The sequence below is a fragment of the Castor canadensis genome, chromosome 9 (assembly GCF_047511655.1).
Source record: "Castor canadensis chromosome 9, mCasCan1.hap1v2, whole genome shotgun sequence".
Taxonomy (NCBI): domain Eukaryota; kingdom Metazoa; phylum Chordata; class Mammalia; order Rodentia; family Castoridae; genus Castor; species Castor canadensis.
Window position 1 is genome coordinate 79,508,568 of NC_133394.1, and position 18,269 is coordinate 79,526,836.

Here is an 18,269-nt window from a genome sequence, read left to right on the forward strand (position 1 = left end):
TCCGGAGTAACTAAGAAAATGCACATTATACAGCTATACACAATGATAAAGAAAGGTGTATTGTTGGGTAAACAAAAGTCTCATGAATAAAATCATCCTCATTTTTTTTTGTTGTTGGACTGGGGTTTGAACTCAGGGCTTCCTGCTTGCAAAACAGGCTCTACCACTTGAGCTACACTTCCAGTCCATTTTGCTCTGATTATTTTGGATACGGAGGTCTGGAATCTATTTTCCTGGGCTGGCCTCCAACTGCGATCCTCCCAATCTCAAACTCCCATGTTCATCTTCATTTTTAAATGGTGCTATTTGGGCAAAAAAAACACACATGCAGTCACACACCTTGTCTGCGGGAAGGAAGCACAGTAAAGTGTTGATACAGCTGTCTATTAGCTGTTGATATAGCTAATATCAGTAGATATACCTGAGAGTCCAAGACTCTCTATTATAGCCTCTGAATCTTTTGATTCTACTCTGATAAAAAGAACAAAAAGACTGTCCTTTTTTCTTTTTCTTTAATCTTTCTTTGAACAGCAATGTCCCCATACTGTCTCAGTCTGGAGTATGCCATGGTGTCCTCCAGGAGAGAAAATTACTCTTAGGGTATGAAAAGTGGGGGAAGTTCACTTGGAAGAAGATGTAAAGGGAGAGGAAGAATGTACCTTCCTGCTAAATTCTCTTCCTCTCTGTCTTTCTCTCCCTGAAATTCAAACTTCCACTCTTGTTGTCCTTTTGTCCAATAACGTTTTGTACTTACTGTCCTTTTGCATTTGTAACGAGTTTGTGCTGTTTTGTTTTCTAAGTGTCTTGTGTTCACTCTAGATCTAAAGGAAGCTCTGTTCACTAATCCCTTACTGACTTGCTTGGCCTACAAGATACCACAAGGATACGACTTTCAGGGTCAGGTGGGTTTCTGACAGCCATGGAGGAATCCGAAGGGGGTGCCATACTTCTGCAAATACCACATGCATTATCATCACTGTTGACCAAGTTGTATAAAAGTGATATAATGAAGTGACTTATGTCATATCTTGGAACAATACATTGCATTCTCCCCTGTGTGTCTCAAGCTAAAGAGAATTAAAGAAGAAAAGAAACAGCTTTGGAACTGTCTTAGCCATCCCTACAGTCAACACTAACTATTTGAACATCACTCTAGTGAATGAAAAACAAATAAATATATGGTAATATGAAATGTCAGCTAAAATGACTCACATGTTTAGTTAATCCAAATAAATTAATTGCTTAGTTAAATATTAAAAGAATTTGACCATTATTTCAAGGCTTTTCCAGTCAATGTGATAACTAATCTTACACTGGGGTAAAGGAGGGCACATTTTGGGGGTGTTCTCATGTCTGTGCATGTATTTTTCAAGGCTTTGGTGTTTTGCCCACTATTTTCTGTCATGGAACCAGTGTTTCTATCATGGATTACTTTGTGGAGCAGTGTGTTCTTTGGTTGCAGCAGTTCTTTATACAGTGATTTCCTTCAATTTGTCTGTTTCTTTAATTCACATGGCTCAGAGCCTGATGGCTGTTCCTTCTTTAAGCTTCTGTTGGTAACATTGCATAGGCACACAGAAGTCATTCCTTTTGTAATTTCTGCTATCATTCACTTAATATAGCAAGGAATTTAGAATGCTGATAAACAAATATATGGTTCTAGATCAATGTGAAAAAAATTCAATAATTTAGATTTATAAAAAGGTGACATTGAGATTTTTTTTTAATTTGCAAGGTTAGTCACATGAAAAAGGTACTGTTGAATATTAAATACAAAAACAGCATCTCATCTGTCATCTTTTTTTTTTCTTTTGGTTTTGTTTGTTTGGGGTTGGGTTTTTTTTGGGTTTTTTTGGTTCTATTGGGGATCAAATTCAGGATCTTGAGTATGCTAAGCAAGTACCCTGCCACTGAGTCACACCTGTAACCCCTTAAAAAAGCACCTTTAAAAGTCACTTTATACCAAATTCTTTAAATATTTATCTTACTGCCAAATTATAAACAACAAAAGATAGTCAAATATATATATTTCCATTTACCTGTAGAATTAAAGCATATATTTACATATATGTAAATAGAAATTACAAGTGAATTAAGGATGATACATAGTATTGAGGTTATAGTAATGAAAAGCATTAAGTAAAACCAACTCAACCCGTATATCTACATTGGGGTCTATGGAATGCAGTAAAATATGTCTAAGAAAAGCTTGTGAAACTAGATTGAGCTCTGATAATCTGCTTCTAAAGTCAAACTAAATTAATATAAAAACTGTGATTAATCCAAACATTTATGGAGCTTGAAAAAAATTATCTGATTTTTATAAGGCTAGATAGACCATGATATCTCAAAGATTCATCTGTTTTGAGCAACAAAAGGTATTTTAGCTATCATTTAGTTAAATTTTTTTCCTGCTGTATTGGGGATTGAACCCAGGGCCTTATACATGCTAAGTAAGCATTCTACCCCAGCCCATGAGGCCTATTAATGTGCCTTACCTCTTCAGCATTAATAAAAAAATAAAATATTATCTAAGGAGAAATAGTAAACTAATGAATTATTTTCAGAATCCGTGGAGTATTTTTTTAAGATTTCCATTAAGTTAGAGAAAAATGAACTTTTCTAAAGTCTCACTCACTGGTAGTCAGAATCTGGCACTATTATGTATCTGTTTCAAAAGCAGATACTCTTAAAAGTATGCAGATATTGTACTAAAATAATGCTCTTCTGTAGCTTATGTTCAATTACATACTGAATATTATGGGTACAAAAGGAAACAGCAGAGCATGAGAGCCACTAATCCAAGTGCCTGGTTACTTCTCTTTTCATCTCCTGCTGTCTGAAGGAAAACGTCTGGGCATAGTATGGCACAATTGTTAATCACATCATGCTTTGACTCAAAGTGCTTGGGTTTTAACATTTCATAGACAGGTGATGTTGGGCAAGTTACTTAACTTCTTCAAATTACACTATTTTTAACTCGCAAAATAAAGTGAAATAAATACCATTTGCAAAAATAATAGGTCAATATTATTTTCTGATAATATTCCAAAATTCTCCAGCATTTAGAAGATTAAAAATAGTACCTACCTCTCATGTTGGTGTGTGCAGTAAATGTCTTAATGCAAGTATGTTGCTCAAAGCAGTGAATGGCACTTGTTAGGTCAATAGAAATTGTTATCTGATAGTATTTTTGAGGTTGCCATTACCACTGTTTTGGAAATCAACAATTAATGTGACTAAATTCTCTTTCCACCTTATTGAAGTGAATGTGTCCACTGGTAGCAATGCATTGGAAAAGAACTGAAACACAGCTACTAAAAGATGCAGATCAGTCTTGTTATTTTTTTGTTCAGTCATCTTGATTGAGCCTGGAAATCCCATTGTAATGTAGTAACCACCTAACCAACCTTCTTCAGTTAAGGTATTGTAAGGATCAAATGAAAGCTTTCCACAGGACCACACGACCTGTTACTGATTGCATGGAATTAGTAATTTAATAACTGAATAAGCAAGTACTCATCTACTAAAAGGCAAACATTCTTTGCTTGGCCAAACTATTGAAAGGTTACTCAAACTTCTGCTAAGTTCATCTGTGGGCTTCCTTGTAAAATCTAGTTTTGCTAAGAAGTATAAAATCCCTGTGTTCTCCTGGAGATCTGACCAGCTTTCTCATCCTTCACCATCCCAAGGTAATCTCTGATCATCTAGCCAGACTTCAGTAAGATTCCTGTTAGGTCAGTTTAGCCAGAATCCCCCTTATTCTTGTCCTCTTCACAATTTTCTGTTCCTTAACTTTTCACACTCCTTCTTGGCTATAAGTTTCCACTTGCCCAATCTTTCTATGCCACATTTGAAGAACCCATTCCAGTGGTCCCTATCCCTACCATAATGGTCCTGAATAGTCTTTGTTAACACATTTTAATAAGTATCATTGAATACTTCTTTGTTTAATAGAATCACTGGTTGATAGTGATAATCTACTAGAAAATCAGTATACTGGCTTCATCTACTTTTCACAATCATATTACTATTCTTTCATTCTTGTTAAAAACAAAATTCACATCTAACTAGATGATACAACTATATGATGTTAGTTTCTCATAAGTATAATAGGAATTAAAATAATAGAAATGAGGTAAATTGTTCATTAAACCAGTTACCTAGAAGACAAACTTTTTTTTCTCCCTAAGTTTAGGTCACTTAAAAATTCATAAAGGTGAAATTCGCTTTCACCAATGACACAATAAAATCTTGGCAATATAAGTGCATTGAATATAACTACTAGTGTGTTTGCCAACCATCAATATTGAACAAAGAGTCAGTTAGAATTCATTTTGAAGGATCTTAACTATGTTTTTTTAAATCTCTCTATGATAATTTCTACATGCCAAAAAATATAAAAGTGCAAGACAGAAACAGAAAGTCCTACACTGGTTTCACCAGATTCAAAAAGTTATTAAAGATGCTTCCTGTGAGAAGCATCAATACCCTATGGAAAAGACTCAAGTGTGAAACAATATTTGTTCCAATGGAATGATTTCTAATGCTATTAAGTTAAAAAAACAAAACAAAACAAAACTTGCCTCTAAATAACCTTAGAGGTTATAAAGTACTTTCATACATATTATCTCCTCTGGCTTTCTGCTAGGTACATGTCACTGATGCCCAGGAAAGTAAGCGATTGGTACTTTAGGGACTCAGTGATCCTTGCAGAGCATTGACACAAAATTCAGGCCTCTTTCTTCATACCATGTTTTCGCTTCAAGTTGCTGTTTGTTTGTTACAGTATCTAATTGCAGAAAGAAGACAAATCTAGAAACATTTAGTAAAGTAGAAAGGTTATAGAAGGGAAGTATCTACAACCTGAGAGTTATGCAAATTGAGGGAGTCACATCCATTCCATTCCATGAAGTTTTCTTCTCTGCAAAACAAAGGCACTATAGTAGCGTCTTGTACACTATCTGTAGTGTTTTTGAAGTGAGTTGACAAAGGGAGTTAACATCTATGAAAGCATTTTATATAGAATACAACTTAGTGCACATTATATTTCCCAGCATTATGATTATCTGAATTACTTGGATTTTAAACATCCTTCATGCAAGAAAATACCCAAAAGAGATCTGAGAAGGTGTTCATATGACCTCTGGTCTTTGGCTCTATTGTGAACAAATTGCTGAGCCTCTCTAAACCTCAGTTTCATCTCCTGAAAATAAGATAATTGTGGGGATTAAATGTGATTGTACTTGTAAAGGACATATTACAGTGCTTGGCACATGGTGAATACTCATCAAATGAGAGCTTTATAATCCATTTAAGCAATGTGTTTATAAAAATATAATCATTTCACATGTGGTGTGTTTGAGTTAAAATAAATTGTTTAAATCCTATACTGGCATTGTAGAGAATATAAGCCAGGATTTCTTATCTCTTCCTTTATTATCTGTCTAGCCCCACAGACAAGAGCCAATGTCAACAGAATAAAGCAACCTTGGATGTGTTCCATTCTATTATTGCAAGTGAATGAAAGTCAGCCCATCCTGGGGTGTGTTTTTAGTGTTCTATCTTCTAAACAATATGCATTCAGTTCATTGAACCACTGCTCATCTTTCTTTCTTCTTTGTACTCTGTTACTTTCATTTGCACTCTGCCAAGAGGCTAATTAAAAAGTCCACAAATAATTGGCCATCATCTTCAAGGCAACTCAGGCCTACTCTTTAGCACCTAAGGGCTGCTATGGGAATGAGGGGGTGGTCTTCAATGTGATCCAAATTAAAACTGATTTTACTCCAGCTAGGGTTTTCTTATATGAAAAAATGGCAGAGTAGTGTGAACTAAGTTAGGGAATCCTGAACTTTGATCTGGATCATCCTACATATATAACACTAAATATGCTGTAGTTGACAGGCTAACGCTTCCACTACAAAATACCTGCTTCCTAATTCCAAGAGCCTTAGACCATGTCACCGTACACATAAAGGGATACAGCAAATGCGTTTGGCAAGGGTATTGTTATTGAAAGATTATCCTGAATGATCTCCCATGGCTCAGTTTTATTACACAGGTCCTCATAAAAGAGAAGTAGTGTTTCAAAGTCAAGGAACCAGAAGTTAGAATCAATAGAAGAAGCTATAAACCAAGATGCTGGAAAAGGGAAAGAAAGAGATTATCTCGTAGGACTTCCAGACAAAAAGTAACCCTGTTGACACATTGATTTTGAGACTTCTGACCTTCAGAATTTAAGTTAAAAAATTTCTTAAGTCACCAGATTTATTATTTTTGTTATTTTTTGCTGCTGTGATTTGTTAGAGCAAATTAGATTGAATTTGTGTGTCCCTCTAAAAATCATATATGATGCTACTTGGGGCCTTAGGGATGGTAATTCAGTTTAGATGAAGATATGAAGGTAGGTCCTCCAAGATGGGATCAGTGTCTATACAAGAAAAGAGAGGCCAGAACATCCTCCCTATCACGTGAAGGCACATGAAGAAGTCAAATCAGGGAAAGGACCCTCACCAAGAACTGCACCAACCAGCTTCATGACCTTTGACTTCCCAGCCTCCAGAACTTCGAGGAAAAAAAAAATGTCTGTTGTTTAAGCCACTCTGTAGGATTTTGTGATAGCAGCCCAAGCTGAGTAAGACAAGTGTACAAGTTTCATTCCTCTATGTTAATCTTTCAGGGAGGTCAATAACAACAGAAAGTCTTCCTGCCTCTACACACATCTCATTACTGTGTGTATCAGCCACTATTCTTCTACCGACTGTGTTGTGTTTCATTGAGAAAAATGGCCATACTGATTCACTGAGCCTTCTGACCTTCAGACCTTCTATGTAAGATAGGATTCCCTGCTCATGGAGGCAAGTTTTTTGGTTTCGTATTTTCCTTGAATGTAGGTGTGTCTCCCTAAGATGGTCAGGAAGATTTTTAGACTCTCTATCACAATTCTATATGACAAGCAACAAAAAAGAGCTATGGATGACTTAAGCAAAAGAGAAATTTATGGATATTAGGTAGCTCAGAAAATCATAAGGAAAACTGAAAAGATGGTAAGAGAAGCATAAACTAGATATAAAGTCTACTCACTTCTTCCATGAAAATTGATGTAAAAGATGAAGATTAGATAAGTGTGATGTATATGTTACAAAATTACAAAGATTTTGGGGTGTCTCTTCACAAAGATATAATAACCGTGTTTAAGAGCTAGTTTTTTATTTGGGCAGTTAACAAAATTGCCTTTGTTCTTTGTGCCAGAAGGTACATTATAGGGTTGAAAGTGATTTTTCCCTTCCATCTTCTCACAGGTAGAAAATTATCTTCCAGCCCTATCAAAATCTGTGGTCAGTTTCCCAAAACTCATCATCTTTTTCATTTTATTTGCACATCAGAAATGTATAGAGGGAAGCAGTTCATCCTGGGAGCTGAAAATTAAGTTTGAGAAAAAGTGGGAAGGCTGAGAAGGAAAAGGGAAATGCCACATGCAACTGCTTATCTCTGTGACAGGGAAAAATGATTCAAAGGAGGTGATAACATTTCAATGACAAGCCTATGAATGAAAACCAAAACTGCTATTTGTCATATATAGCACTGAAAATTATTGATTACGCAATTGAATATAAATGCAGTAAGACCCCCATAAGACTTTCCTAGACCCTACCTCTACTATTCCTCTTTCAATCTATGACTTGTTACTATAATTCCCCATCTCAGACTCTCAGTAGGAATCCTTAACCTTTGTTCCATATGTAACCCTGTGGTGTATGGTCTGGCATTTTAGGGTTCATCCATCTCTTGCTCTAGCTTCAGTAGAGTGAACCAAGGTTATCATTACTCTAACCTACTAAGCATGATGATAAGTATTTTAGAGATCCTGTTGTTCCTTTGCTTTCCTAAATATGCTCATTGTCCAGGAAGCAGGGAGACTATAGATTGAAATGCTTTCCTAGAAATCTGCCTACTTTGAGAAATGCTAGCAGTTAGCAGAGCTTGCATCCAGTGGCAAGACTAGTAGAGTTACCCCTACTTGGGAAAAAGAGATACAAGGATTGCAATTCCAGGCCAGCCCACACGGAAAAAAAAAAAAAAAAAAAAAAACCAACGAGACTCTGTCTCAAAAAGGCCAATGTTTATTATCCCAGCTACTGGGTGGGGAGAAGACAAAGGTAAGAGAATTGAGATTGCAGGCTGGCCTGGGCAAAAACATCAGACTTTTTCTGAAGAAACACTAAAAGTAAGAGGACTGAGACATGGCTTAAGTGTAGAGCTCTTGCTTACCCTAAGCTTCTAAGTTAAAGTACCAATACAAATTAGAAAAATAAAACTACAGACTTTTGTCCAGCTCTGTTATTTTAATTATTGGATATGTAATTATTTTTAAGAATCTGCCACTTTAGCAGGTACTCCTCTTCTAACGATTTTCAAGCAGGTGAATCATTTAGAGTTCTACTATCTGGTTTCCAGATAAAGTAGTAAAGAAGTACAGTGCGTTGTACTTCTGGGCTCCTTTCATCTGATCTCAAGGTTGAAAAACAAATGGCACTCAGTGTGCAGAGAACTCCCTGTGAAAATCTACCAGGGTTCCCTAAGTAGGCTGCAGCCACTACAAGATGAATTCATACAGATGATTTCCAACTCTGGCAGCAATGAGCTTCTCTTAGCAACTGCTTGGCCACAGTCCTGATCTTTGTACCAAATTCCTCCTGGGAAGAAGCTTTCCAATGCGCTGGTAATAAGGGAGGTGACCAGACTGACTACAAACAAGGACTAATTTTCCAGAAGCAGATTCATTCTCCCTTAAACATGTAGACAACATGAGGGAGGGAGCCCTGAAGTCCCTTCTCAGCCCACACCAAGCCAATGACAAGTGGCACACCTATCCACACCTGTCAGGGAAAAGACCCTTCTTTGCCTTTATCAGGTGATAGGGATCCCCTTTGTTTGGGTGTAGGGTGTTCTGCATTCTCCACTTGCAAACATCCCAGGTGTATAAATAAGGAGGACTGTTCTTACTCTCAACTCAGGTGTGTTTTCTCTTTCTCTGGAGCTAAAGAATACAGGCTGTGGTCCAGTAGGCACAGCAAATGTTGGGCATAGTCCAGGGAGCACCATCAACGGTTTTCCTGAAGTGGGAGAGGGAAGAAGGAACTTTAAGCTTTGCCCATGGAGACATATGTTTTCACATGAAGAGTCTTCCTCCACATTCATCTGCTTTCAGTGCCAAATTGCTTCCTAAGCTGAAGGTGGACCTAGTCTATACAAAATCCATGAATGGCATGAATACATGAAACTCTGAAATAATAGACAGTACAAAGTACAGAACATTGCCTGGCAACAACTAAGCCTTCAGTGGGTATTTACAATATGTACTGTGTTGATCACCCAAATCAGCCTCATTTTTCTGAGCATCCCTTACAATGAGAATGCCCATGTCACTATGTTCAAGCTAACAGAATGTGTAAAGAAAGTATGTGTGTCACTGCCAGGATTTAGTATAGCTATTAAAAAGTAATTTTCACACGTTAGCTAACATGAGCACAAATATCACCTTGACATTGAAGGCATTAAGTTTAGACTCACCCCATTGGCTGGGGTCCTTATGAATGGTAGTCACCCTAGATTTTCTTCTCCTGGGCCAAAGTGGAGTCCTATAGCTGCTAACACACCCTGATGTGTCAGGAATAATGTCTATGGCCATTAGAGAAACCTGAGGCTTTGATTTGCTTTGTCACAAGAGTCCCTCTGTTGGAAGTTTGGTCCTCAGCGTGATGATGTGAAAGGTGGTAGGACCACTACAGGTGGGTCTAATGGGAATTCCTTGGGGTACTGTACAAACTTTCCTGGGAAAAGATAAAGGTAGTTTTCATGGAACTCTTACTTAGCACTGATAGAGTTATTATAAAATGAACAACCCTGGCTCCACCAAGCTCTATGGTGTCCTGATTTGTGATGCAATCTCTTGGTCCTATCCTACACCATGGGGCCCTCACTAGACCAAGTACTATGCTTTTAAATGTTTACCTTCCAAAACCATTAGCTAACTAAACCTCTTCTTTATAGTGTTAGCATATCTTAGGGATTTTGTTATGGTAATGAAACATGGGTTTGGAAAATTGGTACCAAATGTGGCAAAAGTCAGAAGATTTGGAAGAGCAGGCTAGTAAAAGCCTAGTATGCTGCAAGTACCACATCAGGTGAATCTGATGTGATTCACCTCAGGAGGTGAGGCTAGTAGGGAAGTGAGACTGGCCAACTGTTGGTGGCAGAGTGTGGATAGAAATGCAGTGAAGGTTAGGCTGTGAGGTCTTAGATGGAAATGATGAATGTATTAGAGATAGGAACATCCAGGGCCCACATGTCTCAAGTGAGCTAGCGAAGTTTTGGTTTGCTCATAGTAGCTATAGATTTCCTCCTTTGCCTTCGATGTAAATGTATATGTAAATGGTCAAAGGATACAAAATTTCAGTTAGACAAGATCAATAAGTTCAGAAGATCTGTACAACATGATGAAACTAGTAACAAGGTATTGTGTACTTGAAAATTGCTGTGAGAGTACATTCTACATGGTCTTACCACAAAAACATGTGGGTGAGACAATGGATATGTTGTCTTGACTTATCCTTCCCACAGTGTATCTACATTTCAATACATCATGCTCTAAATCATAAATATGTTAATTTTTATTTGTCAGCTAATTGTTGCTTTTAAATGTACCTGGTTGACTGTTGCCTGAAGAAGGTCCCAGCCTTGGTCTTGCCGAGAATGGCTGTTTATACTAGTCATGACAGTGAAGTGTACTTGAGGGTGTCAGTCCAGCTGGAGGGAAATACTGCTCTCCCAGAGGAAAGCTAACAAAAAAACAACCAATCAATGTTCTTGAATTTGTTGGTGAATCTTCTTTCATATAGCTGATGTGCAACAATTTCTTCATTCTTCTTAAGTGGACAGTAAGATGTGCACCATTTATTAAAGTGTTGACTATACAATTTGGCTATTACATTTGCTACCAATTCCCATCAACTTTTGCCTCTGACTTCATTAATTAGCCTACTAGATCCTTACCATTCCTCCTCCAGAAGGCCAAGTTTCTGTTGGCACTCATCTTCCTTGCCAGAACTGACAGTAATTAGGAAGGTCTGAGATCTTGCAAGTTAGCAAGTTAGAATGTCACACTTTTCAGACTACACAAGACTCCTCACAATCTTAACAGTAGAGAGTGGGCATCAGTGAGACCTTGCATTGATTCTCTATGTGACAGTTTCTCCAGGACAGCATTACACCTACACAGAGAACCAGTGATACCATGCAGACAGTGGGTGTCATGGTAGGATATGAGAAATCCTGAGTTTAGGAGCACACATCTTTTATACTAGCAATAAACATACCTGTGCTTTGACATCATCTCCATCTTCTAAGGGTGCTTGCTGTAAAACATCCTTAAGAAGATGACTTACAATGAAGACAACCAACACCCTTTTAAAATCTACCAAATGCAAGGGATTGGTGGAAAATTGTGTCCGAAAAGAATGCAGTGGAGACAGATTGACTCTCAAGTTTGTGCTACTAACCATTATATTTACATAAGCAAGTGCATATTTTAAATTTTATTGAAAATAAAATTATTTTTATTTTAAATTTAGTTGTGTTAAATTATCATTTTACATGTGATTTGAAAAACTTCATGAATTTTGCTGGAACTAGGAGCTTCATATATCTAAAGATGTATATTTGAGTTATAATCATACCTTATTTAAAAGTCACTTACATCTATACTGTTGTGTTGGAGGTGTTCTCCATCTCTAGCAGCAAGCTCTACATCAGAACAGATGTATTTGTGTATCTTAGAACAATATTGTTTTTACTTGATTCAACAGTTCATTGTTCTCTTTAGACAAAATTCAATTTAAATTTTAAGAGGATTTTTATTTCAACACTTTTATTACAGTATTTATGTAGCAGCAATATGTAACAAACTTCTGAGACATAAAGTAATGTTTTGATAGATTTTGCAACTTTGCCAGAAGAGAACTCAAAATAAATGTTATTTAAAGCAAATATAAAAGTAATAATAAAAGGAGTGCTGTTAGTTCCAAGCAGGTTTTCAATGCAAAAAGTCTAATAATGATCCTTCTTTGCATAGAAGCAAAATTAAAAGAATTAGTTAATTTAGAAAAGTGAAACACTGATAGCAATGAGCATTTATCAAAAGCTGGAGGAAAATGTTGACATGTATATTAAATGGTTGCTGAAAAGAAAACATTGCTTCCCTGTGGATGAAGTTCCACAAATCATGCCAAACAGTAGGACTGAAACCAAATATTCCCTTTATTCCTCAAAAATCAGAAGTGGTCTCATCTAAACTATTAAGTCATAGACCTTGCCACTTAGTCATTCCCTCCTCATTTCAAACATTATTTACTACTCTCCCTCTCTAGACAGTAAGTTCTTGGTCAAAATTTGCTATTTTGGTTTATTTAGACAATATGGCCCAAGGTACCCTACTAGTGTGTTCTTGGGGTACATTACAGGGAGTTCCAACCTCTGCAAGTCTATATGCCTTGGGGTACAAGAACATATGCATATTTTTGGAAGGGTGATAGTAAATATCTTTTATTTTCTATCCAGTTCTCCAAGTGACATGTGACTCAGTTTAAATGAAGAGCCACTGGCCAATTGTAGGCATTTCTGAAGGAAAACATAACAATGATTCACTGGGGGTATATGACAAAAGCACTATACTTATATTCATGATCATTTAGAAAATAAAGTAAACTGTTCTAGTATGTAGTATATGGATTGATAGAAGCACGTATTTATAAATCAGTATATGTGTGTGGGTGTGGATGTGTGTATGGGAAGAGAGAGAGAGAGACAGAGATAGAGAGAGACAGACAGAGAGAGAGGATGGAGAGAGAGAGAGAGAGAGAGAGAGAGCTGAGATATTGTACTAATAGCATGAAAGAATTCAAAAGGTTGGAGAACACAGTTCTGAGGCAGTGAATACAAAGCCTTAAATTGCAAGACATCCGTAATTTCCATGTGAGAGGAGGTGATGGAACAGTATATTCTCAAATACAAATATATTTCTATCCACTTCAAGTTTACAAGATACAATATATTCAGGTAGGAAGGCAACTCACTGTGATTTAACAGTGCTGGATGCTGCACAGCCTTAGGTCACTGGAAATTGCTACAATATTTTTAAAGGCAGAGAATCCCATGACCACTGTCAGCATAACTTTGCAAAGAGCTTCATTTTTGCTGCTCTTACTCCAGGTATGATACTTAACACACTGTCTGCCCGATTTCTATAACAGCAGTTTAGTTTTGCTTTATTTGTCTTGTTTTGTCTTAGTTTCCTCTAAAATTACCTCGCAGTTCTTTTCTCAATAAAACAGGTTTGGCAGCATTTGGACCAAGCAAACATCCTTTAGGATTTCAGCATCATACTAAGTCACTTTGTGCCAAGCAATTTTCTTCACAACTTGGAAGGTTTGCTTGTAATAGTTTTCTGACATTATATACATTAAAAAATTTTTTTCCAAGGTTTTCAAATACATGAGATGAAGTCCTGGATGAGCCACTTAGACTTTGTCTTGGTTTTTATCCCAAAGATATCAATGTGTCATGAGACTACATTTATTATGATCACAATAAATCTGAAATGATTAAAAAAGCTTGGCCATTAGAATATTGCATTTTCCTTTTGCTTTAACTAAAAATCTATGCACTTATGAAGATTGCTACTTTTTTTTGCAGGCGCTAAAAATAGGAATAAACGGACATAGATGAGAAGGTAAGGTTGACAGTTTTAGATAAGAGAATGAGTGGATTATGTGGCTAGTCCAAACAGATGCAGGTATGTCTAAGAGCAAAGCTGCTTCAAGGGCAAGATAGAGGGTGATAAAATGTACAATGTTTGAAGAGACTTAAAACTGGTATGGAACCTTAGTGTGTATTGTCAGAATAATCAAAGAATCATTTAAAAAGGAGCAACACTTCATCAAAAAACCTGGAAGCTGGCATGCTAAGAGCAGAAGGAAACTGAACTCAACACTACAAGGAACTAATTGGTTCTATCTCTGTGAGTATTTGGCTTTCACGACTGGAGTGATTCTTCCCAGATGAACAAAGACTTTCACATCATGGAAAGTATCCCAACAAAGGCTGCACATTCTGACACTGTAAATCATGGTTCAAAATGACATTTTGATGGTGTCTGCTTAGTACAACAAGCTGTCTGTGCTGCTAACATGTGTATAGACAAGTGAATCGCACTTCCTACTGACTGCTGAGTTTCTGTTCTGGAGGAGATGGTAAATTGTTTTTTGTAGGGATTGCAATACATCTTGCTGAGATCTCCGTAATGACTGCCTATTCACCTCTCACATGTGTTATGTCACCCTCCCTGTACCCTTAAAGTATTTCTCAATTAACTAACCAAGCCCCACTATCTAAAGGGTGAATTAGCACCAAAGTAAGTACATTAGGTCAAATAAACGATGTTTTGCTGTTCAATGAAAGGTAGTGATCTGCTATAGTTTGGATCTGGAATGTCTATGAGTTAAAGGCTTAGTCCCTAGCTTGGCACTGCTGGGAGGCAGTGGAAATGTTGAGAGATGGGGTCTAGTGGGAAGTCTTTAAGCCGTTGAGTACATGCCTTTGAAGGGGATAGTGGAAACTCTGCCCTTAATTGTTCCTCCAGTTCACTTCCCAGCCATAAGGTGAATAGTTTGTCCCACCACATGTTCCTCTTACCTTGATGTGCTGCCTCTTCCACCAGCATTAGGCCCACTCAGTCATGGGTTAAGATCAAAATAAACTGTTCTTCTTTGTAATGATTGCCTCGGTATGTGTGACAATAATAGAAAGCTGACCAAGACCAATACAAGATCTATCAAGTCATTCCAACAAACATATATTAAAGATTCCTTTCACTTATTAATAATATTTAAGCAGGTCAAACACATGCACTGAAAACTGCTGCAGTAATTCATTACCCATTCTCTTTGGAACTATAACAGGTGCTTTCAAGGGCACTTGAGTACAAGTGTCAATTAAAATAAAATACTTTAAAAAAAAAAGAATTATATAGTTAGCCCCTAACTTCCTTGCGGCTTTGTATGTAAGGCTCTTTGGGGACAGTTTCCTACCTGGGTTATCTCAGGGGGCCCAGGTCTATACCCAGCCAACACTTGGATGAAAAACTCATTTGTTCATCTCCTTCATTTGGTCGGCCCACACCACATCCTGTTCTTTTCTGTGCCTTCTTTTAACCTGAACACAGGACAGATCTGGGCAGGGGCTGCCATGGTGTGACTGGTGATATTAGGAGAAGCAATTTGGAAGAAAGGTTAGTAAAAATGCTGAAGTAACTGTTCTTTCCTCCCTAACAAGAATCTGAAGTACTAATGGCTTCAAATTTACATGAAATTCCAGTGTTAGATATCCCAGGCTGCTGTTAATACTTTTGGTAAAATATCCAGGGAACAGAATGAATCATTTTCCTTTGAGATGCAGCCACATGTTCCTGTAGTGAGAGTAAGTCTCTATTCTTATTCCTGAATTATCTGAAACTGCCTTTCAAAAACACCCATCTCCTACCACACTCTTCCTTTAAGAGTTAGTATCTTCCTTGTCTAAAAGTATAACCTGTTGCAGAGGAAGGCAGAAGCCAACAGAGCTGCTTTTGCTTCTTTCCTTTTCTTTTTCCCTAATTGACAGGTCTTCATATGCTAGAGAATCTATCACAAATAATTTATCTTGGAAAATACATTTTTATTTTTTAACAACTTTTTATTTAAATAAAATGCCAAAACTATTGAAAAGTTGCAGGAATAGTACAAGGAACTCCCATACAGCTCTTTACCCATTTCCCCCCATCTGCTCTGTGTGTACATGTGTGTGTTATCACATATACACATGAAAGACACCATTTTTAATTCTCTTCGCAGTGCTAGGATTAAACCCAGAATCTTATGCATGCATGGCAAGTGCTCTGTCACTGAGCTACATCCCAAGCACTGAAAGATACTTTGAATCCTAATTAATTTACAAATTTTTGAGCAGATTATAGTACTAAATTAAGGTCCATTTTAAATGTACATTTGATGAAGATGATATTCTATCTTATGCCTTTTAATTTCCTTAGTTCTTATTATTTTCCCTATAGTAAAGATTCAGTTCCAGAAACAAAATGTTTCTACATCTTTACTTTTTATTTTTAAAAAATGCTTATTGAATTTCATATCATGGTGAGACTAAATATACTTCCCCAAGGCCTATGGTACTTCCCTATAACAGGATGGGTATCCAGTGAAATAATCCAGTCCTTTTAGACTTTGATCAATGTGACACTTTAAACAGTAAACTTTGTAGTATTTACAGTAGTGCTCTTGGGATACTAGAGGCTATCCATGATGACTTTTATTCCTGATGTCATCATGGACAACCTAGGGGCTAAACAGACAGTTAAAGCATTTTTAAACTGAGCTATTTTTCAGAACCCCAATTAAGAATTCAGTGTATTTATGGTTCTGCCAATACTGATTTAAAAACTATAATTAGTTCATCTTTCTCTTATTTTAAAATTTAACTTTTAAAAATCAAAACATTTCTGCAAATCAAAGTCTGTGGTCTTTTTATTTCACTAGAAAACTTAGACTGACATCATTAAAAATAAAAGTCCAAGCTTCAGTTTGTAGCATTGCTCTGTGGTGAAAGCATTTGCCTGGCACACACAAGAACCTGGGTTCCATCTCAAGTATCAAAAACCATTTAATATCCAGAAAAATGTTTAGAAATTTCTAAACATCTAGGAAAATGTTTAGAAATCACAGTATCATTTGCTCCATCAGTACTAGTGGTCTCTTAGAATAAAAATATTCACAGATATATGCCTAATAACATAAAAACTTGATTCTGTTATGCATACACACACCAAAATGGTCAGCACAAATACTTAAGAAAAACAAGCTATCAAAGTATTATATGTCAAAGTCTTATAGTTTCCCACTTCTGAACTTAGACTTTCTTCTTGGAACTTCATATGGGTCACCATGGCACTGGAGGATGTCTGCTGAAGTAGGTTCGAATTATTCCAGGTATGTGAGCAAGTGCATGTGTGTATGAACATTTTATTACTTTCCTTTATGGCAAGTAAAGGCATTTTATTACTTTCCTTTATGGCAGGTCCCTCGGATGCATACTTTCATCCCATGTCACTTCTGACTAAGTTAGAATATTATTGCCTTTTAATATAGATTGGAAGCCACTCTTATCCTGAATATTTTGCTATTATGATACTTAAAAGAATTATTAGGAATTAAATTCATAATGTGAATTAAAACAGCCTTTACAATGTATAGAATAAAAAATAATAAATGTTAAACAAAAGAATATTTTTATTATATGACATATTGTATTATGGAGGATAGTTTTAACTTGAAAAATTGGAACTATTCTTTAATATTTACAGAACTATTTTATATCATATTGCATCTAACCCTTAATTGCTTATTTTTTTAAAAAGATTCAATAGAGAAAAAAAAGCCTATTTTATTATATATGCTAGCAGTTAAATAAAGAAATATAATCAAATGCAAAGCTGAAAGAACTTATAGTACTAAAGGCTATAACTTCTATTCAAAAACTTTTTTAAGATGACACTATCACAAACACAGTTTAATATCCATGGCATTTTACCAGGGCACAGAATGCAGGTGACTCCATCACTTTCACGATGACTGTTGTGACCTGGTATAAGTACAATGTGCTGAATTTTGAGTGCAGGAAGTAAGTGATTGCCACAGAACAAAAACATGCCCTCAAAAGCCACATTTTGAGGTTTGTTTTCTTTAAGAAGAAGAGTAAAAGTATTGAAGTGATTACATTTTTGTCATGTTAAATAGGAGAAAGAGTAGATTGTGACTTAGTTCCTGAAATTTTAATACTGCTTTTCAGCCTTCTCATCCTCTCAGAGTCCCACAAATCCTCAAAGGAGTCAAACCCAGAGAATAACAAGCAAACGCGTGGCTCGCTAATCTATTCCTGATGCTTTGCCTAGAAAATTGGCATTGCCATATTCGACATCTTTCTTTTGGAACCATGGTTTTGAATTTGTTCCTTGTTGTTGATAAGCATCCAGAAAGTGACAGATTCCAGGAATTTCACTAGGGAAATTTGGTGGAAGTTCCTCCCTTGATCGAGGGGTAAACACAAAGCCAGGGCAGTCTCTGAGCAATCTGAAAAGATTAAAATAAAGATACTAGCAT

General features: G+C 36.5%; 1 protein-coding gene across 4 annotated transcripts in view; it reads right to left on the bottom strand.

The window, feature by feature from the left end:
• Positions 1–11,898: 11,898 nt before the first annotated feature.
• Gucy1a1 (guanylate cyclase 1 soluble subunit alpha 1) overlaps positions 11,899–18,269 on the bottom strand; it is a 67,721-nt gene continuing 61,350 nt past the window's right edge. For all 4 annotated transcript variants that reach the window (XM_074041770.1, XM_074041767.1, XM_074041768.1 and 1 more), the window contains one exon: positions 11,899–18,239. In XM_074041770.1, the coding sequence (XP_073897871.1) occupies positions 18,035–18,239 (205 nt within the window). In that variant the 3' untranslated portion in view covers positions 11,899–18,034. The remainder of the gene's footprint in view (positions 18,240–18,269) is intronic.